Genomic DNA, 18,363 nt, shown 5'->3' with positions numbered 1-18,363 from the left:
CTTGTAGGAAGTGAGGTAAAAAGGCTTTAATGTTAGAGCATCCTGTGACGCCAACATGCTATCATCACTTCCTATATGGGCACAACACACACACACACACACACACACACACGCAAAGCACAGGCTGCAACAGACAATGGGGCTGATACTAAGAACCTAAGAAAAGTTGATTTCACTTGAACCATTGAACTTAGGTTATTGTATTTTCCTTTTAAGCATAGATACTGTAGGTGTTTCTCTACTTCCATCACTCAGAAGGTTAAAGTAACAACAACAGTGACTGCATACAGTAAGAATTAACTTTGTTTTCCTCCACATAATTCTCAACCGCTGGAAACAGAGCAGTCGTCAAAAAACTATGATCACAGCTGATAAGATAGCATCTGGCTCCTGGCAAACTCTCCCAAACAGTTAAAGCCTCATGTCTTCACATGTTCACTGCAACATCCATATTATACAATCCATTACGCTGAAAAATATTGAAGTTTAGTTCAACTCTGAAAACGCAGTCCTTCATCATCCACTAGAGGGCCAGTGCAACACCACTATTAAAGTATTTGATCAAATCAGACAAAATTTAATTAAAAGTCTTTAAACTCTTTGAACTTCTCTCTCTCTCTCTCTCTCTCTCTCTCTCTCTCACGCACCCTCCACTCCAAACGTTTTAAATTTCAGCGTGGAACTGTCTCAAAGGGTGAAGGGCTGCACAGATGAGTGCAAAATGATAGTGGCTGTCAAAAAGAATTTACTGCCTTCACCAAACAGCAGGCTAAAAGTAAATTGTATATTTCTCCTCATACTTGACCAAATCTGAATGAGGATGTAAAAAAAACAAAAAAAACACATTCCTTGCTCTGTGGAGCCCACAGCATATGTTGTGTGCGAGTGTGTTGTGTGGTGTAACCACATTCATGGCACAGTGTGTGACTTGATTCACAATGCCTGTTGTTGTTTGCTTCATTCTTCATCATGGCGGCAGAGAAACCTCAGTGGCCACTGTTGCCAAGTAAATAAACTCAGCATCCGGAAATTGGTCTGGTTGATATGTGTATGAATATTGGACAGTTTCCCCGTTAGCTGTAATGTGACGTTCAGACTATATCAGAATAATGCTGTGACATGTAATCATTTCTCCTCCTTTAAATAACACTGGTCTGCTGTACTCACCCCAGTACCCATGCTTCTCTGGGGCTCCACACTCTCAGGCTCCAGGCAGCGATCAGGAGCTTTACCCCGCTCCACAGTCCCTAAACACACACACACACACACACACACACACACACACACCAGTGGCGATAATTAGAACACAGTAGATGACCCATTATCCCATCTTAAGTCAAACTTCTGGTCATTTGTGAAGGAGGAGGAGCCTGGGCAGTCTGTATGCATCACAGTGTCTCAGTGTGACTGAGGTCTGACGCACACCAGACAGGGCTAATGAATGACAGAAATCCACTATCTGAATCCAGCAATACAGGTAGATCTACCACGTAACTATGGCGATCACAGACAGACCGCTATCTCTCCCACATCAATTATGCATTCAAACTCATAAACAATGTGTATTTACTCCCAAGGTTTCTTAAAACACTATTATAATGTACTAAATAAAAAATTAAACTGGCAGTTAAGGAGTTTAACAACATAATTATGACCCCAAAATCTTCCATTTTGACCTTTGACTATATTTACAGCACCTTCTTCAGATTAATCAGTGTAAGATGCCTGAGCACAGTGATAAAATGCATCATCTGCTTAAATGTTTTGTTACAATCACAAAACTGGTGCCTCCCTTCCTTACATCTTTCTGCATCTTAACCAGACAAGTGGCATCATATTTAAACAGACACACACAGACACATCTTGAGTGCATTTTATCAAACAGCTGGGCTCACCTTGCTGCTGATCTTCTCGGATTTGTCGAATAGCTGCTCTGATCATCTTCCTCTCCTCGTACTCGCTGGCGGCACGGAGCTTCACGCAAACGGACACAAAAAATCTCAGTACACGCACGACAAGCATGCAGTGTCACGCTGTTTCATGAGTTCTGGCCATTAACACTCACCATTTTCGTGAGCTCATCGATGTCCTGGATTGACTGCAGCTTTTGAGACAGGACGTCCAAGTTGTCGCTGGATTGTGACCTGAGAGAGAGCAAGACAGTGAAGTGTTTATAATGGAGGTCATTATGACTGACCTGTAGAGGGTGACACTGACTCTATCCTGAGGCGTCTCTGTGCATGTCAAACACAGCAGAAGACAATTCCAAGATAACACACTTTTCCCATCAGAGGAAACACAACCAATTTAAGCGTGACACTCTGGCGTAACAGATTTAAAAGCAATGGCACACAGCGCCTGAAAAAGGCCGCTCTCATCCTCCCTCTATTCAGCCTCATATTTCCTCATTTCACTGCTCGCTTGTTTCTATTACTCATACTCTCCTCCAATTCTCCTCCTTTGGTATTAAAGGATGTGTGGCACATTGGAGTGGAATATTTTACATTCCACTGGTGAGAGGCACCGGATAATGCAATTTTTAGACGTCTTGTGTGTGTGTGTGTGTTTGTGTGTGTGCGTACTGCATTTGCTACAGTTTGCTTCCTCTAGTACCTTCAGTGAGGCACCACCTTCGTTACTGAAACCCAAGTCTTCTGAGAGCAGCAGTGAATGGAAGTGATTAAACCCAGCCACTGGTCTTAACGGTGACAGAGAAAGAACGACAGCAGAAGGTCTCTTTGCTGTGCTTCAGTCCAGACATTACCAGTCATTAATTAACGCTTGTAACAATACTCCATCCATCCTGGTCTGTGGAGGTCAGGATTCCATCCACACAGAGAAAAAAAACTTCACAACATTAAAACTTTAAGTTCCCATATTATTAGACTTATTGGATAGATTTTGGTAACATGAGGTTTGATAAAGAGTTATATTCCACTAAGGCTCTTTAAAATACAGATAATCAAGTTTACAGTAACATAATGTTCTTCAATAACTAAAGTCTGTTTGTCCTGTTCCTCATTCCGACTGCCAACAAAAAAACCTGTAAATTGACAAAAGGTTGTTGATCGACATTCCTCCGCTAGATTATAGGTGCTGGGAATTGATAAATCACTGAGAAGGCTGACAAATGCTGACAGGTTATCTGACATAAGGACAAAGTGAAAGTATTTATTGTGACGTGCAGACACAATGGAAAAGGGAAAATTTACTGTGGTTGCAGTTTTCTGTCCCCAATGATCCTCCCGACGTGACTTTCCAGACTTCTCTCTTTTCCCACTGGAGTTGAGGAATGCTGCATGTCTGTTTGACCATTTTCTCAGCATCTCCAGTTTACCTGCACTGGTGCGGTTTGTCATTAGGAAAGGTCTGTCTGTCTGTCTGTCTGTCTGTCTGTCTGTCTGGTCTTACCTGTGCTGGTTCTCCTTGTCCTCCTGCTGTTTGAGGAGTGTGGGACGAAATCTCTTGCTGGCCAGAGCGGCCTCCAAGTCCTCTATCTCCCTCCTCCTCAAGTCCCGGATGGCTGAACGGATGAGGCGCCTCTCGTCCAGATCTACAGTTCCATCCAGCTGCATGTGCAACAAAAAAACACAAACAAAAAAAGGGCAAGAAGATGAATTCCAAGTGTTAAAAGTGTGCACAACACAGCAAGATGGCAAACATTTGGCTTGTACAGATAAGCTCATATCTGCATGTGTGAGCGAGTACACCACAGAAACATGGCGAGGAAATGGCCAGAGTTACATAAATCCACTGCTACAGTAAAGGGTCACAGGCTTGTTCTCAGTGTAAGTACAGAGCTCATATCGTAGAGCCATAGCTATAACGTCCTTCAGTCAACGTCTTCCGCCCTCTGTAATTAAACCCGCCAAATAAGGACCATAGTGCACTTGTTTACCAGAAAGGCCAGACTTTGAGCCAATTGGCCATAACACACAGCTGTGCCGCCAGAGAGGCAGCGTATCCTAAAAAGTTCAAAATCCACCTTCAGGGGAATTTTTGCGATGCGAGAATTATTCCTAACGTTGGTGATCCCCTGACTTTTACTCTAGCGTCACCAGCAAGTTGACATTTGTTGTTCGTCAGCGAGTTAGCATTGTCCTTGTGATCTTGTTAGAATGCTGATCTGGGCATTTAGCTCAGATCAGCATGCTAACAGGCTCACACTATGCTTAAGTTCAGCCTCATAGATCTGCTAGCATGGCTGTAGCTGTTAGTTTAGTTATTTGCTGCAGCTTTAAGCAGAGCCATAGCTGACAGATAAGCGGACAGAAGTGTGTCATCCTGGTGTGTGACATCCTGACAGTATTAGACTAAACTGCCCTGGCTTAGTTTTAAATGTATGGTAAGGAGTTAAGGGGTCAGCAGGGTCGATGAACGGCTTATAGACTGGTGATGACAAGTGATCTGACTTCACTAATGTGAAAAGACAGGACCACCTGAGAAAAGGTGCACAAGATAAGAAACAGGCACGCCAACAGCTGGTGCTCGGCTATAAGAAAGAAGCGAGTTTAGCTCTCCGGGTCAATCCATCACCCAGGTGTCTTCTTCTCTGGCTGTAATTCATCTTGGTTAAACAGTAGCCAGGCTGCAGGGCCCCCACAGAGACTCAGATGTCAAAGTGGCTCACTTAGAAACACTCACTGAGCCATTTCATCAGCTCTGAGTGACTATTAGTTTACAGGTTTATTTTTTTCCAAGCAAAACAGGAGTAATTAAGGTGTGTGTGTGTGTGTGCAGCACGGCTGCAGACAGACACACCAATCAGCAAGCTGGATGCTTTCATGTTAGCGACAGCGGTGAGCATGGGAGGGCAGAGGGAGCCCCCTCCTGTCATGTGAGAGAGAGAGATCTCTCTTTTGGTCGGCAGTGGGAACCTGTCAGCACATGCAGAGATGAGCGGCTGCTGCTTTCTGATACACTTCATGCACAAACACACACTTTAAGGTTCCCTGCTGCATCAGTTAAAACCTGCAGAGTCGAGACACAGACCTTTGCATGGCAACTGGTTTCTACTAGAGGGAGCTAGACGCGGTTGTTAAACTAAGCCTTACACCCTGATGGGTTGAAAAGGGGGTTGATGTCGCCCCCCCCCCCCCCCCCCCCCCCCCCCTTGCAGGGCCGGGAAGGAGAAGGAGGGGAGGTGTCTCACAAGAGATGAAGAGAGCCAGTGGTTTTGAGGTCTCGCTGTGGTTTCACAAAGTATGCAGTCCGAGCTGCACTAGCTCACAGGGCTCTCCTATATACTGTAATTTGTGGAAATGTAATGTGCTGAGCTGACTGAAAATAATGGGTAAGAGGAGAAAGCACTCAGAAAAGAATAAAAGGACATGGGGAAAGCGGAGAAGGATAAGAGGGGAAAGCAAAGCGGTTAACAGGGTGAAAGGATGACAAGTGAAAAAGAGAAAAATGAAAGAGAAGCTGGACTTGGCTATGCCTAAAAATGGGCAGATGAGAGCTGGGTGGGAAAGGGCCAGGCTTCGTACAGGTCATTCCTCACATTCCTGCTGACTCACAAGGAAAGAGATGGTAGTGAAATCTGCCGATCAAGAACTGGGGTTGGGTCAAACCCAGCAATGAAATGATGCAACAACCAGGAGCTTTTGATTTTGAAGCAAGGAAATCACAAGCGGAGAGACGAAATGAGAACACATTTGCTCATTTCTATCATTGTCCATCTGTCTCCCTCCCATGCCTATACTCACAAACACACACTAACCAAACACCCGAGGGAGCTGTCCATTACCACACTGTCAAGCTTACTGCTGAATGAATGTCATGATGTGATTATACAGCCAGTTCGCTGCCAAGTTTTAGGACTGACTGATTATATATATATATAAAAATAAATAAAAGATAGATATAACAGAACAGCCTCAAGCCTGGGCCTCTACTCAAAAACAGTAACTTCTGCTAAGCATTTCAAAACAGGCTGCATTTTTTGCCTACATACTGTCCATATCAGTTTAAACATAAAGCAAAGCCACATAATAAAATGTTTAACAAACAAAAAAAAGGGCCAAGGACGACTCCTAAACTCAGACCTGTCCAAATCAGTTACAGTTATCTTTCTAAATACAAACACAGCAAGAGGAATTAAAGTCATGATGTGATGATAAGAGATGAAAAACAATCCCTACATGTGCACATCAGCACTTTGACTTTTACCTGTTCCAACGCAAGACATTTTAAATGGACCAATCAGTGTCCAGATGGCTGCACGTCAAGTCAGTTTGGATTGGTGGCAACATGTATTTACTGAATTCAACTGGCCATCCCAGCTGGCACAAGGCCAGTGGCTGTAACTGACTTTTCCTTTACATATTTGAAAAGAGGAAAATAGAAGTCGTCGACCAATAAACTCCCTGCACAGGAAGGTAATGCGTGGGCGTAACCCAAGCAAATAAAACACACCTTACACTTGGGTGCCTGCCAATGAAAACAGAATAACTGTTAAAGTACCAGACACGGAAACACGCACTCGTGTAGACAGAGTCCATTTGACAAGACCGCCACATGAAATTGGTCTTTAGAGAGTGAACTGTGTCGGGGGGGTGGGGGGGATCAATCCAGTTACACAGTGACAGCACAACACCAGTGACCATCTGTAAAGGCATTTTCCAAACCAAGCCACAGACATCTGGGTAACCAACTGTCACTGTGGCTCAAAACAACAACAACACTGTGGCCCAGAGAGCAGCCGTTGTACCCAGACAGTCAGCTTTTCACGCCCTTTACTGCTAACAGATGAACGAGTCAGAAATGAACACATAACAAATAGATTTCGCACACAAACATGTTCTACTGAAAATGATGCAGTCATCACTGAGCTGTCAGCACCTGTGACGACATGGTGGGGGGGTACTCATGATACAGTCTGGTCTGCTGTACTTAATGAAAACTCATCACCAGCTCTGAGGAAGCTACTGTGACACCTGTTGGCCTTTCACCTGACTCAGCTGGTGAGACACAATGTTAAGAACAGGATGGAGGGGGTGTTTATGCCGGGGTGAGGAGAGAAAAGACTATCCTGTAGAAACTGGAATAACTGCTTCAAGGTACTGATAACAGATTGGTATTCCCAACTTGATGTTCAAATGCACTTACTCACTGAAAGTGCATTGAGAAAATGATTGCCTTATTTGGAAGGAATCCTACAGTGGTGAGGAGCAAGATACAAGTTTTAACATTTCACAAGCAGGCCTGCTAAGGCTTGTACAGCTGGTTCATTTGAGTCACTTCCTGCTGGGTGGAAGATTTCTATGGAGTAAAAACCTCAAACCTATCCAAAGACATCCGGCTAAAGAAGCTCAATCAATCACGGCCAATTAGAAAGCATTCATGGTTTAGCAGTAATCCTGACCAGCTGGTGACACACTCCTGAGGACAGAACACACTCTGAACTCATCTGCTACACATGAGAGAAACAGATATAAATATGGTTTTTCAGTTGGTTTAATTTATTGCGCCACACATGGAAACTGCCTCAGAAGTGGTCAAATATGGCAAGAACTCAAGGTTCTGCAGGTAATTGAAATATACTGAACTACTATTTAGTGGGTTTGCCATCCATTGCTGAGCTAAATACACAAGCTGCAACAACTACCTGTGGGCGTAGCACTGGAAGAGGATTAGGTTGAACCTGTGGAAGTGAAGAGTCACAAACTCTCAGCTACATTACTGTGCAAAGAGAAAGCAAATAAGCTCAGATTTGTCTTAATAACACCCCTCTATTCTTCTTCATTAAAACATAGTCATAGCAATTGAAACATGAATTAATGTTAATTAACCACTTGTGATATCTAAGCTATGTCTCTGTACAATGGGCTGAATGGTAACACGTTAGTTTGTAGATTAGTAGATATATAACACATCCTTTATTTTTAGTACAAATAAAAAAATGTGTCTGCAGCACCAAGAATCTGAACCTGTCAAGTATTGAAAGTCTCATTCTGGTAAAGATATTATAACTACTACTAGTACTACTATATATGCATGTGTCTCTAGCTGTGTTGTGTGCTGTGGTTTACAAAACGGCAGGTCAAACATCACAGCACGGTGTGTAGATGACATCCTTCACCCTCCCACACATAAGACCCCTCAGGCCAAGTCTCGACCTTTTGACTCCCAGCGGGTGTGCACGTGCTTGGCTGATTTTGTACTCAACACTTTCTACTTTGTGACCTATGACGTTTCGAGCAAATTCCCTGACACAAAAGGAGTGTGTATACTTTCTGCAAGAAATGTGTGCAAGAGTCCACATGCATAGGTAAGAATGGGGGGGGGGGTAAACTGTGTGTTTGCGCATGAAATGAGGGCTACAGTAATAATTTCCAGAGCAGGCTGAGGTTAGAGTGTAGTCAGGCAGCAGATCAGTTCAGAGCTTTAAACTCACTTGTGTCAAGCTTACAAGTGAGTCTGCCCTTATAAGGACACACGGTACACTCCTGGTAGCAGAGCTGAAGTGGATTACCAGCTGCCACACGAAAGCTGGTCTGGTACAGACATTGAAACAGTCACAAATAAACAATCGAGAATGACTGAAACTGTGAGAAAGTTTAGAGCAGAAATATTTGTGTCACACTTGAATCTCCTTATTGCCTTGCTTTGGGGCAAAACTCCAATATTAAATCAGGTGGAAACCTATAATAAAAAATATATATACTCATCGCCTCAGAAAAACAATGAATGTGTACAGTAGTCTGGCGCACATACACCACACCCACTGAAAAATGGGAATCAGGATACATGAGAGCCCTGCGAGGCACGGGACTCTGGTATTTTCAGAGGAGGGAGTTTCAGTCACCTCTCAGCTAAAAAATTAACAAAGAAACGAACTAGATTCAAGGTTTACAGTGCACACTGAGCCTTCATTGTCTAGAAAAAAAGAGGGCGTACCGGTGAAATATACAAGCCAGGGGGACAGAAAGATTACCGCACATGTGGCAACGTGCTCTTTCTGAGTGCACCTACACGTGTGGGAAGGCTTAAACTTTATTAATAACTGGATGGTAAGACAGAGGCCCAGAGCAGACCTGGGAAAACAGTGTCCCCTTTACACTTGAGGTAGCAGGCATAAAGAACGGATGCATGGAGGAATGCATGTGGGTATGTGGGTTGGTGGGGGGAATCAAAAATGTTCTATAGGTCTGTAATGATGCACTGAAGACAGATCTGAACTCACCGTTACTGACTCATGTTCATAGTACACAGTCTTACATTAGTGCAGTGGACTCCCCATGCTGATGGATTAATCAGGACATGTGGTCAGTGTTCTGATCTAAACAGCAAAATATTGACCTTTCAGCTCTGTGCAGGACCTCAAAGTAATCTCCAATCTTGCAGCATTGTTGCATATCTGGCTACTCAAACTTATTGTCATCCACAGCAGAACATTTTCCCCTTGGGCTTAATCCACCGTGAGACGTTTTGGCCCATTTTAGCTGTCTGGCTCCACACACATTTTGCCCCATCTGAATCAATCCCTCTTCAGAGCTGCAGGTCAGGTCACAGAGAGGGATCCAGGTCAGTTAAAGCCTGGTCGGGAGAACTGTGCCCCACATTTTGGAGCTGGCCTCATCAAAGGGTTTAATATCAGCCAACATAGGCAAAAAGCTGGCTCATTATTCTGCAAACAAACTGCCAGAGCTGTATAATATATTACTAAAACCTACAGCAGACCAAGTGTGGGTTTGTTTGACAATGTTATTTAGATTGTTTTTTTATTATTTTATTGACTCAATTCTGCACAGATAAAATCCCTAAATTAAGGAAATCGATACAGAATCGATCCAGCAGAAACAGATCTTTTTTATTCCACAGAAATTCTTCTTCCTTACCAAAACTGGTGGCTACATTACACACCATGCAACTTAACTTAACGCTTGAGACTTAATTTTAAAACTTTTAGTCCTTAGCCCCCAACTGCTGACTTAAGTGACATTACTTGAAGCAATTTATCAGTCTTCGCTCAGCTCCCTCTGGAGCACCAGAAGGCTTTACACAACTTTTTTCACACGCAGTCGTACTACTCAACATCTGTAAAATGGTTGCAAATCCCTGTAATTATTAGGTTAGAAAAGTTTGAAAGCTGGTTATTTAGCATGAAACCATTGCCTGACAGCTAAATCCAAAGCACAAATACTTCATACTCTAACAGTCTATCACAGATTTTTCTTTTCCACCCAAAACACAGGCAAATAATTCCAATCGTTGAACAAATGGAGGGATATACACACACACACACACACACACACACAATGATTTTATTGTATAATCCATGTGTTTGGATGCCAAGATCTTTACTTTCTGTGCAATTAAATTGGATCTCCAATGCCACTGCATTGGTTTATGTTGTTCCAAAATCACACCAAATCCTATCTTTACCCAAAAGCAGGATTTATTTTTCCTTTTCAAACTTTCTTTGTTCAAACACACCATCATGCACAATTACAGGAAACCAACAGAATCAGGGAGCTGTCCACAGTTTGTTTGTACAGTATACTTGTATCTTTCCTTTTGTGGTCATAAGCAGAAGATATGATACAGTGTGACAGATTTCAGCAGGAAGGAGTCTTCATAAATAAATAAATAAGACCGGATTGGATCATGCACTTCAGCTGGCCTGTGTCCTGTGAGCAGACCCAGGTGGAGCTGGAGCATGATGATTCTTCTCCAAATATGGGACATTACTGGTCAGACTGAAGCCCTTCGTGACCGGCTCTTTGGGTTTAATGAGGAAAGAGCCAGGAGATGAGAGGGATGTCCCACAGGAGAAAAGGCGGGATGGGGGGGTAAAGCGCTTTGGGAGGCAGCAGAGCACAAACAGTTTGTTCTAATAGATCCATGAGAGCCAGTCATGCTGACTCTGAAAATCCACAGTAAACATAACAATGGGAGTGAGAGTCGCACACTGACAGACAGACATACTAAGCCAAATTACTTTTAAAAGATCTGCTGTTACATCTCAAGAATGCCACAACATTAACAGTGGGCTGGAAAGCAAAACATCAACATCCGTTGGACGATTTCTTGTTCATCTCAGGAAATGGCTCTTTCCTGGGGGAGGCAATATAGAAAACCACAGTGTTTCTACGCGTCTCAGTTTTATTTCCCATTTAAAAAGTACCATCCTCTCCCAAGCTGGTCACTTGTTTTATGTGACTTGGCAGAAAACCCTAGACATTTCTGATCCTGCAGAGTGCTGCATGCTGTTTCCTGTATGCCATTTTTCTCTATAAAACAGAGCCACGCCTTAGTATTCCAACATAAAGCCAAAGGCTGCTGAAGCAGTGCCAAAGCCCTGCTATGCTACCTTACAAATGATAATCTGTGTTTGGGTAAACCAAATGGGTGAACATCGAAAGCATCTTAATAGCATCTTGGCAATGATGAGAGGCAGAATTTTCTCTTCCCCTGAGAGAAACACTGCTTCCTCCCTTCATCTAATGTAAACATCAGTGATGTTTCAGGTTAAAATGTTAGTGATTTTGCACAAATTATAAAACATAGAATCTTCAATTTGATCCGATAATCCTCTTGAATTTGGTCAGGTCTTAGATTGTTAAAAAAGCCTGCTCATATTGAGACATTGTAGAATAGGCATAGAGACCACAGAAACAGTAGCCACAAAGCAGATTGCACACATCTGGCAAGTGTGAGTCTAAAACACCTGGAAAACAGAGTTTGGAGTGTTTGTCACAAAACTGTCTGAGCACCTACAGCATTCAAACTCAAACTGGGATTTTTGCTAGCCAGAGACGCCTGGTGGTAGTGAAGGATAAGGGGGACAAAAAGCACACAGTCAATTCCTTATCCAGACCTTTTCCATTTGGCAGAATGATGAGCCAGCCAGATGGAGATCAGTCACAGAAACCTTCTCTGCTGGATCACCCACCACAATGCAGCTCTGACAGCAGAGTCTGTCTCATATCTCCTGCTTATAAAAATTGGTTCACCCCTCGGTTAACATCCTCATTTATCAGGGCAGAATATACTACATTAATCTAGTGAGTATACTGTAAAGATCATTTGGTTGAGGTCAGTTTTCTGCAGCAGTAGCAGCTGGTGTTGCCTCCTATTTTTCAGGCTGTCGTTCATCTCTTTGGCATCCTTCTGTAAGCGCAGGTTGGCCCTACGTTGTTTTTTTTAACTGTACTATGCGGAGATTTTGACCACTAGCAGCACTGTGGAGCAATCGTGGGTGTCTCGTGCGCACGCACGCCTACTCATGATGCACGATGCACTAGGGTTGGGCGATGTCTACAAAATTTCCATCGGACAATGTCTACATTGAAACATCGTGATGGCATCGGGGGCATCGGGGGTGTGCGGGGGGAGACAGAGATAGAGGATGTGTTTAACTGAGGTGTAGGCCTCGTGTGTGTCTGAGTGTGGGGAGAAGAGAATTCCGAGGAAGGTGCGAAGCATATTTAAAATTTATAATAATAATAATAATAATAATAATAATGTTCGTGGTGATTAAAACCTGCTTTCACATGGCGGTATTATGAGAAAAATTCACACAATGCCTTTCGGTGAATGTACACACTTGGTGTAAACATAACTTTGGTTTATATACACAGAAATGGTGCACCTTTGAGCATCATTAAAACTATAGTGAGTGACTTATAGGGGGTCTTTGTAATCACTATCGTGCACAATATCTTTGATTGCCAATGATTGATTTCCATAACTAATAATGAAGCATCTTATTAAGACCGTGTTAACACATTTGTTCAATTGTCTACCTCACAAAAAATTATGTATGTTTTATTCAGTGTAATGTCTCACTACAAAACCGCATAATTTACAGACAAGCAGCATGTAGTGTATGATTTAAACTCTGAAACACATGGTCATGTGTCACAAAGTGTTAATTCATTTAATGTAAGAACATAATCCCATTACCTCACTGACAACAGCCAAAAATACCTCTTTGAGGTCTGTTTATTACACTAAGTGATACATTGCCACATTATTCTTTTTTGACATTATAAAATGACAAAACAGCGCCTGGTATTCTGTTAATTAACAAAATACTGCTCCTCATATTCAAATGCCAGCTTATGTTTCTAAAGTATCCCACACTTCAAAATGACAAAACAATACCGTGTATCTTCCTCAGTAAGGAAATACGACACACTGAACTCATTTTCAACTTTAAACGTGGACCAAATGTTTGGTGAAATACATAAGAGTGCTCTACTTCTTCCGAATTATTGTTTTGGAGCAACAAACTGTTTAAAGGCCACCGACCATAAAAAGAGTTTATATGCACATCATCTCAAAGTCCACTGCTTTTCTTTTCTCATCCTTTCAGAGCCTAAAAATGGAATGCTATTTATAGTAACATCCAGTAACAAATGTTTCCTGTTTTATCAAACAAGCAAGTGACTTCTTATCTCTCTGCTCCCTGGCTGTTTGTTTGGATATTCACTGTCAGAGGCTGAAGTCTGCAGGCTGTAACTCAACATACTGTCACCACAAGAGCGGAGATAACTCAGTTTCTCAAGTGTCAGTTTAGAAGGAAAAACTGCCCCGAATGATTAACTGTTGCATTTCTTCATTACCGCCTCACTGACACCTTTGAAACAGGAAATGATTTGTGGAAATGTGAAGGGAGTAAATAGCTGTGAGAATGATGACAGGCTCTGCAGAAACAAATAATCAGGTGTACACTGTGAGCGCTGTGCTTGTAGTTTAGAGCCTGAATGACTTTTGTTTCCCTCCAGAGGAGAAAAACACTTACAAAAACACCCACTAAAAGGTCAGAGGCAGTTATGTCCACCAATAACTGGCAGCATAAACACAGAAGTAGCAGGTGTTATCAATGGTCAGGAGCATAAAACACTTAAGACTTTTCCTTGAGAGTGTGTGGCAAGGAGCGGGGGAGCTGTATTAAAAGGAAGATCTGTTGCATGCAACAGCTTGTATCCAAAATATTCTGCAGCCTCTTTGAAGAAAGTAAAATCGTTTTCAATATTGTTGACGAGGCTCAAGTCAAGTCTTGCAGCATCATTATCCTGCAATTTCAGACTTTCTCTTGAAAGTTTACTTTAGGGCTGCAACTAATGATGATTTTCAATTAATCTGATGATTATTTTCTCAGTTCATAGTTTTGTCTACAAAATAGTGGGAAAACTCCAGTTATAATTTCCCACATGGCACCATTTTTGAATGCTTTATTTTGTCTGACCAACTGTCCAGAACCCAAACTTTTACTTACTAAACCTAACCCCTACAATCAAAATGAGAAAACAATACATTTCTAAAGAAATACTGTATTTAATGTGAGACAACATAAAAAAAAACAAACACATAGAAAATGTCCCAGACATTTTTTTATATAGTTATATAATCCAGCGTAATCTTTCCAATTTATTTGTTCCTGATGATGAGGCTGACATTTTGGACCATGTCTCTGGGGGGCAAAGAGAAGCTGGGACTGTACAGAGAGCCTACAAAACAAACCCATTCTTCCTCTCAGACTGTAACCGTTGAGCCCTTGTCAACGCACAAAGGGTCCAGAGAGCCATAAAACAAAGGCCCAGGGGTCCCATATATCAACGAGGCTGGACCACAGAGTAAAATTGTCCTATTTTAAACATGTGTGAATGCTTCTTGCTCACCAGGGAGAAAGGACAGTCACGGGGCTGGCAAGACTAGTTACAAATCATTATGAGAGACATGCTGCATGTGAAATCAGCCCAGCAGGCGCCACAGACGGAAAAGTCTCTAAGCGGTCATGTCAATTTATAAAGGATAAAACAGACTTGTGCATTAGCAGACCATAAACTGTAAAAAGACAATAGGATTTCATGCATATATTGACATTTTGACTTTTCCTGCAAATGTCTGATGAAGCATCGCAGCAGGGACGGGGTTTCAGAGATAATTAGAAGGGAGATCACGGTGTGGCTGACAGACAGGCTTAAGTCAAACCTTATTCTTATCCATGGAGACAGGTGCACAATGCCACAACAACAGACACCTATGCACCTGGTTCATCCTGCAGGTTTGACATGCACAGGAAAGAACTGCCACACAGCTGATAATCATCAACCTCAGAGCTGGCAATCAGCTGATAAAATCTATTTTTAAGTGATAGTGGTTGGAGTGGTTTGGTTGGAAAGGGCTTTCCTGCCGACTGGCCACGGCTGTTTTTGTCTTTGTGTCCACAGATCTTGAGCACCGTTCAGACAGATGACCCGCAACAAATGTCCTTTCCCAAAAAAAACCAAACAAAAAAAAAATGGGACACCAACTGATTGTTTTTGTGGATATTTAAATAATTGTGGTAGCTGAGAGAAAAGAAAAATGCTTTTCCTGGTTGCCATGGAGGGCTTAAATGAGCAATATAAAAGACAGGCTGGGCTTTGAATAGAAGTGTAGAGATGGGATTAGTGGCGTTAGAGAGGCCGCAATATGACCTTCTGAATGTTTGGTTCATTAAGTACCACAAAAGCCTGGAGTAAGTGTTTGTTAACCGACTGTTGTTTAACAGAAGCTCCTCCACCCGGCTTTACTACCAGTTTAATTAAGCCTGGGCATCTCTGAATGTCCATCATCTTTTACTGGTGTGCTGAAATACAATTCTTAATTCACTCCTCAACAATCACTGAATATAAAACACCACAGAATAGAGTGTTAAGAATTCATAAAAACTAAACACAAAAGGCTCCATTCATGTCTCTGGGGAGCAGAATTTCAAATTCCAACCCCATATGAAGTTTAATCAGAGTTTGTTTCCTTTGAAACCAAGTTGACTGTGGAAAACCCTGACACTCGAGTCACCACAAACACCATCAGTGAAGATGTGGGATCTTGGTGACCTTATAGCTGGTGGTCACATCTGAGGGTGGGGAGCTGTGGGGAAGACGCTCAGCACTAAGGAGAGGAGGCATTTTAAATCTACCCCAGTAATGTGTTGAGCATGACTTGATGATAAACCCCACAAATTCCAATGTCTGCATGATACATATGATTCTGCTGCTGCTGCAGCTCTCTAGACAATGCCAGCATTTTTACAGCGAGCTCTTAGGATTCGTGCCGCACTAGAAGATTCGGACAAAGCTTGGTTTCTCGAAAAACAATGAGGTCCATCTTAATACAATTATTACAAAAACATCTCTGAAATAAAAAGGCAGTGTAAGTCCTCTGACTCACATACACCTGTAAATCTGGAGCTCTATTCAATAAAATGTAAAACTACAAGACAGTATTAGAAAACTATGTCTTTATTCTTTCCACTGGCAAACTTTGTAGTAGCCATTTTTAATCCCTCCTGCTTCCTATTCATTTTAACGCTGTATTTCATATATGTACAAATCAAAATCAACCAATACTCTGCTTAAAAGGAAATCATTATGCTGAAAGAAGAATATTATTTCCTTGATATATTCCTGATTTCCCGCGGTTATAATGTCACTTGTGATAAAAGTTTGGCCTTTAAGTGATTTATGAGAAGAAAGCTCTTGGCCAGATGATTCCAGACTTTGGGGAAATAAAGGTCTGGCTGTGTTTATACGGTTTAAATAGTCTCAGGCAGGTCAACAAAACATTACTTTTGTACCGTGCCTTGTTCCAAGGTAAACAGCCTTTTCTAGTCAGGTTTACTGAGCTTTAAGAACAGAAATCAAAATGTTTTTTCTGAGATGACCTCTTCTTAAAGCACTCTTGGGAAAGCAACTGGTGAAGATAATGACTTTAGAAGTTATGTTAAAATCAGATGCAGTAGTTTGAACACTGTAGTTCAATCGGACAGAAGTTGACAACACCACCGTATTTCACCCCAACTTGAATGACATAAACTTCTTGTTCATTATACATTCATATTAATTATTATTCCAGAATGAAAAACCACAGTAAAGGTATTAACCAGATGTTTCAAGAACAATTGTTGGGTATGTGTAAATGTGATTCAGACAGCGTTAGTCTAAAGGACAGGATGACTCATGTGTCCTTGTCTGTGTTACAGGTGTCATGATAAATGTCAGACAGGCAAATGTCTCATCTTCCTCTGCTTCAGGGAATAATTAGGTAATGACTAATGCGACTGTGAACCAGGAAGTCTCCTTTTTTTGTACATGTTCATGTTCTCTTATTGATTTGCTGCTCACCCTCGTGACATAATGTCTACTTCAGAAAACGTAACATATCAATGTGACTCACAGACAAATGAAATTAATGTTACTTTCATTCACAATTTTATAATAATAATAATAGAGGTTTGATCAATCTGTCAGTTACTTATTTGGTTATCGGATTGATCGTTTAGTGTGTAAAGTCAGGGTGACATCTTCAAATTGCTTGTTTTATTTTTTACAATGACCCATCTGACAACTGACTGTCAGACACACTTTATTACATCTGCAACTAACAATTATTTTCTCAATTGATTGTTTATTCTGTGAAATTAATTAAAAATGCCCATTAAAATTCCTTAGACCCAGGGTGACCTCAGATTTCTTAGTTTGTCCAAACAATAGTCAAAAACCTAAATATATTTAAACAATGATATATAAAAAAAGAAACTGAAACAATTAATCAGTTATATACAGTCTATGGTTATATTAGTTTCCTTGCAGTTGTTTCAGGTCTACACTGAGGATGTAATATGGCCTGTAAAAAGCACACAAAACCACAAGAAGCACTGTATGTGTGCAGACCACCTGTCAGGATTATCATGTCATGTATGAATTATCAAAGGAGAGAGATGCCATGAAAATAACAGTAATGTCAAAAAAGGATGTTATAATATGTTATTGTACTATAACCCTTGAATCAAGGTATAATTTTGTATCAGTAACATCCTTGTAAAATAAAGGAATTAACCATTCTGATGCAAATCCATATGATGTTAGGCTACAGGATGCAAACTAAAGATAATGCTGATAAACTGATTTACATCCGAATGTTTTATTAATTAAAAACCCCGTCTTTCCGAGGCAGGTAGCAGTACCACAGTGTAACTTTAGTTCAGAGCATCTCCCTTCATCTACTCACCAAGGCTCGGAGAGAGGACTCATCCAGCGCCGAATAACTCTCGACGGACATTTTAATCTTTCTTGTCAGGCTCAGGTGAGACGAAAAGGTGTGGATGGCGAGTGTGAGCTGGTTCCCCGGTCAATGTATGGTCTACCACCTGCACGAGTTGTAGCTTGTTTTGTGTCTTTTTTTCCCCTCAGTGCGGTCTGTCTCAATCTTCAGCGCAGTTAAAGTCAGAAACCTCCTAAGAGTCTAAAATAAAATAAGCCCGTGCTCCGCTTATGGTGAGCATATTTCGAAATTCGGTCTTCTGTTGTCTCGTGAGCTGCAGTGAAAGCAGAAAGCAAGCCCACACTGTCTTACAAGAGGACGTTG

At 41.7% G+C, this 18,363-nt stretch overlaps 1 protein-coding gene across 4 annotated transcripts in view; it reads right to left on the bottom strand.

The window, feature by feature from the left end:
* smtnb (smoothelin b) overlaps positions 1 to 18,363 on the bottom strand; it is a 47,085-nt gene extending 28,722 nt beyond the window's left edge. For 3 of the 4 annotated variants that reach the window (XM_038703004.1, XM_038703003.1, XM_038703005.1), the window contains exons 1-5: positions 18,007 to 18,362; positions 3,412 to 3,569; positions 2,066 to 2,144; positions 1,896 to 1,974; positions 1,168 to 1,247 (exon numbers count right to left, since the gene is read on the bottom strand). In XM_038703004.1, coding sequence (XP_038558932.1) covers positions 1,168 to 1,247; positions 1,896 to 1,974; positions 2,066 to 2,144; positions 3,412 to 3,569; positions 18,007 to 18,057 — 447 coding nt within the window. In that variant the 5' untranslated portion in view covers positions 18,058 to 18,362. Of the gene's footprint in view, positions 1 to 1,167; positions 1,248 to 1,895; positions 1,975 to 2,065; positions 2,145 to 3,411; positions 3,570 to 18,006 lie in introns of all 4 variants that reach the window. The other variant, XM_038703002.1, reaches the window with a different exon arrangement.

Source organism: Micropterus salmoides, unplaced genomic scaffold (genome assembly GCF_014851395.1).
Source record: "Micropterus salmoides isolate LMB-PRFRI ecotype aquatic unplaced genomic scaffold, ASM1485139v1 Ms_hic_scaffold_7, whole genome shotgun sequence".
Taxonomy (NCBI): Eukaryota; Metazoa; Chordata; class Actinopteri; order Centrarchiformes; family Centrarchidae; genus Micropterus; species Micropterus salmoides.
The sequence above is the reverse complement of the archived record's forward strand: the minus strand, read 5'-3'. Positions and strand labels throughout refer to the sequence as shown.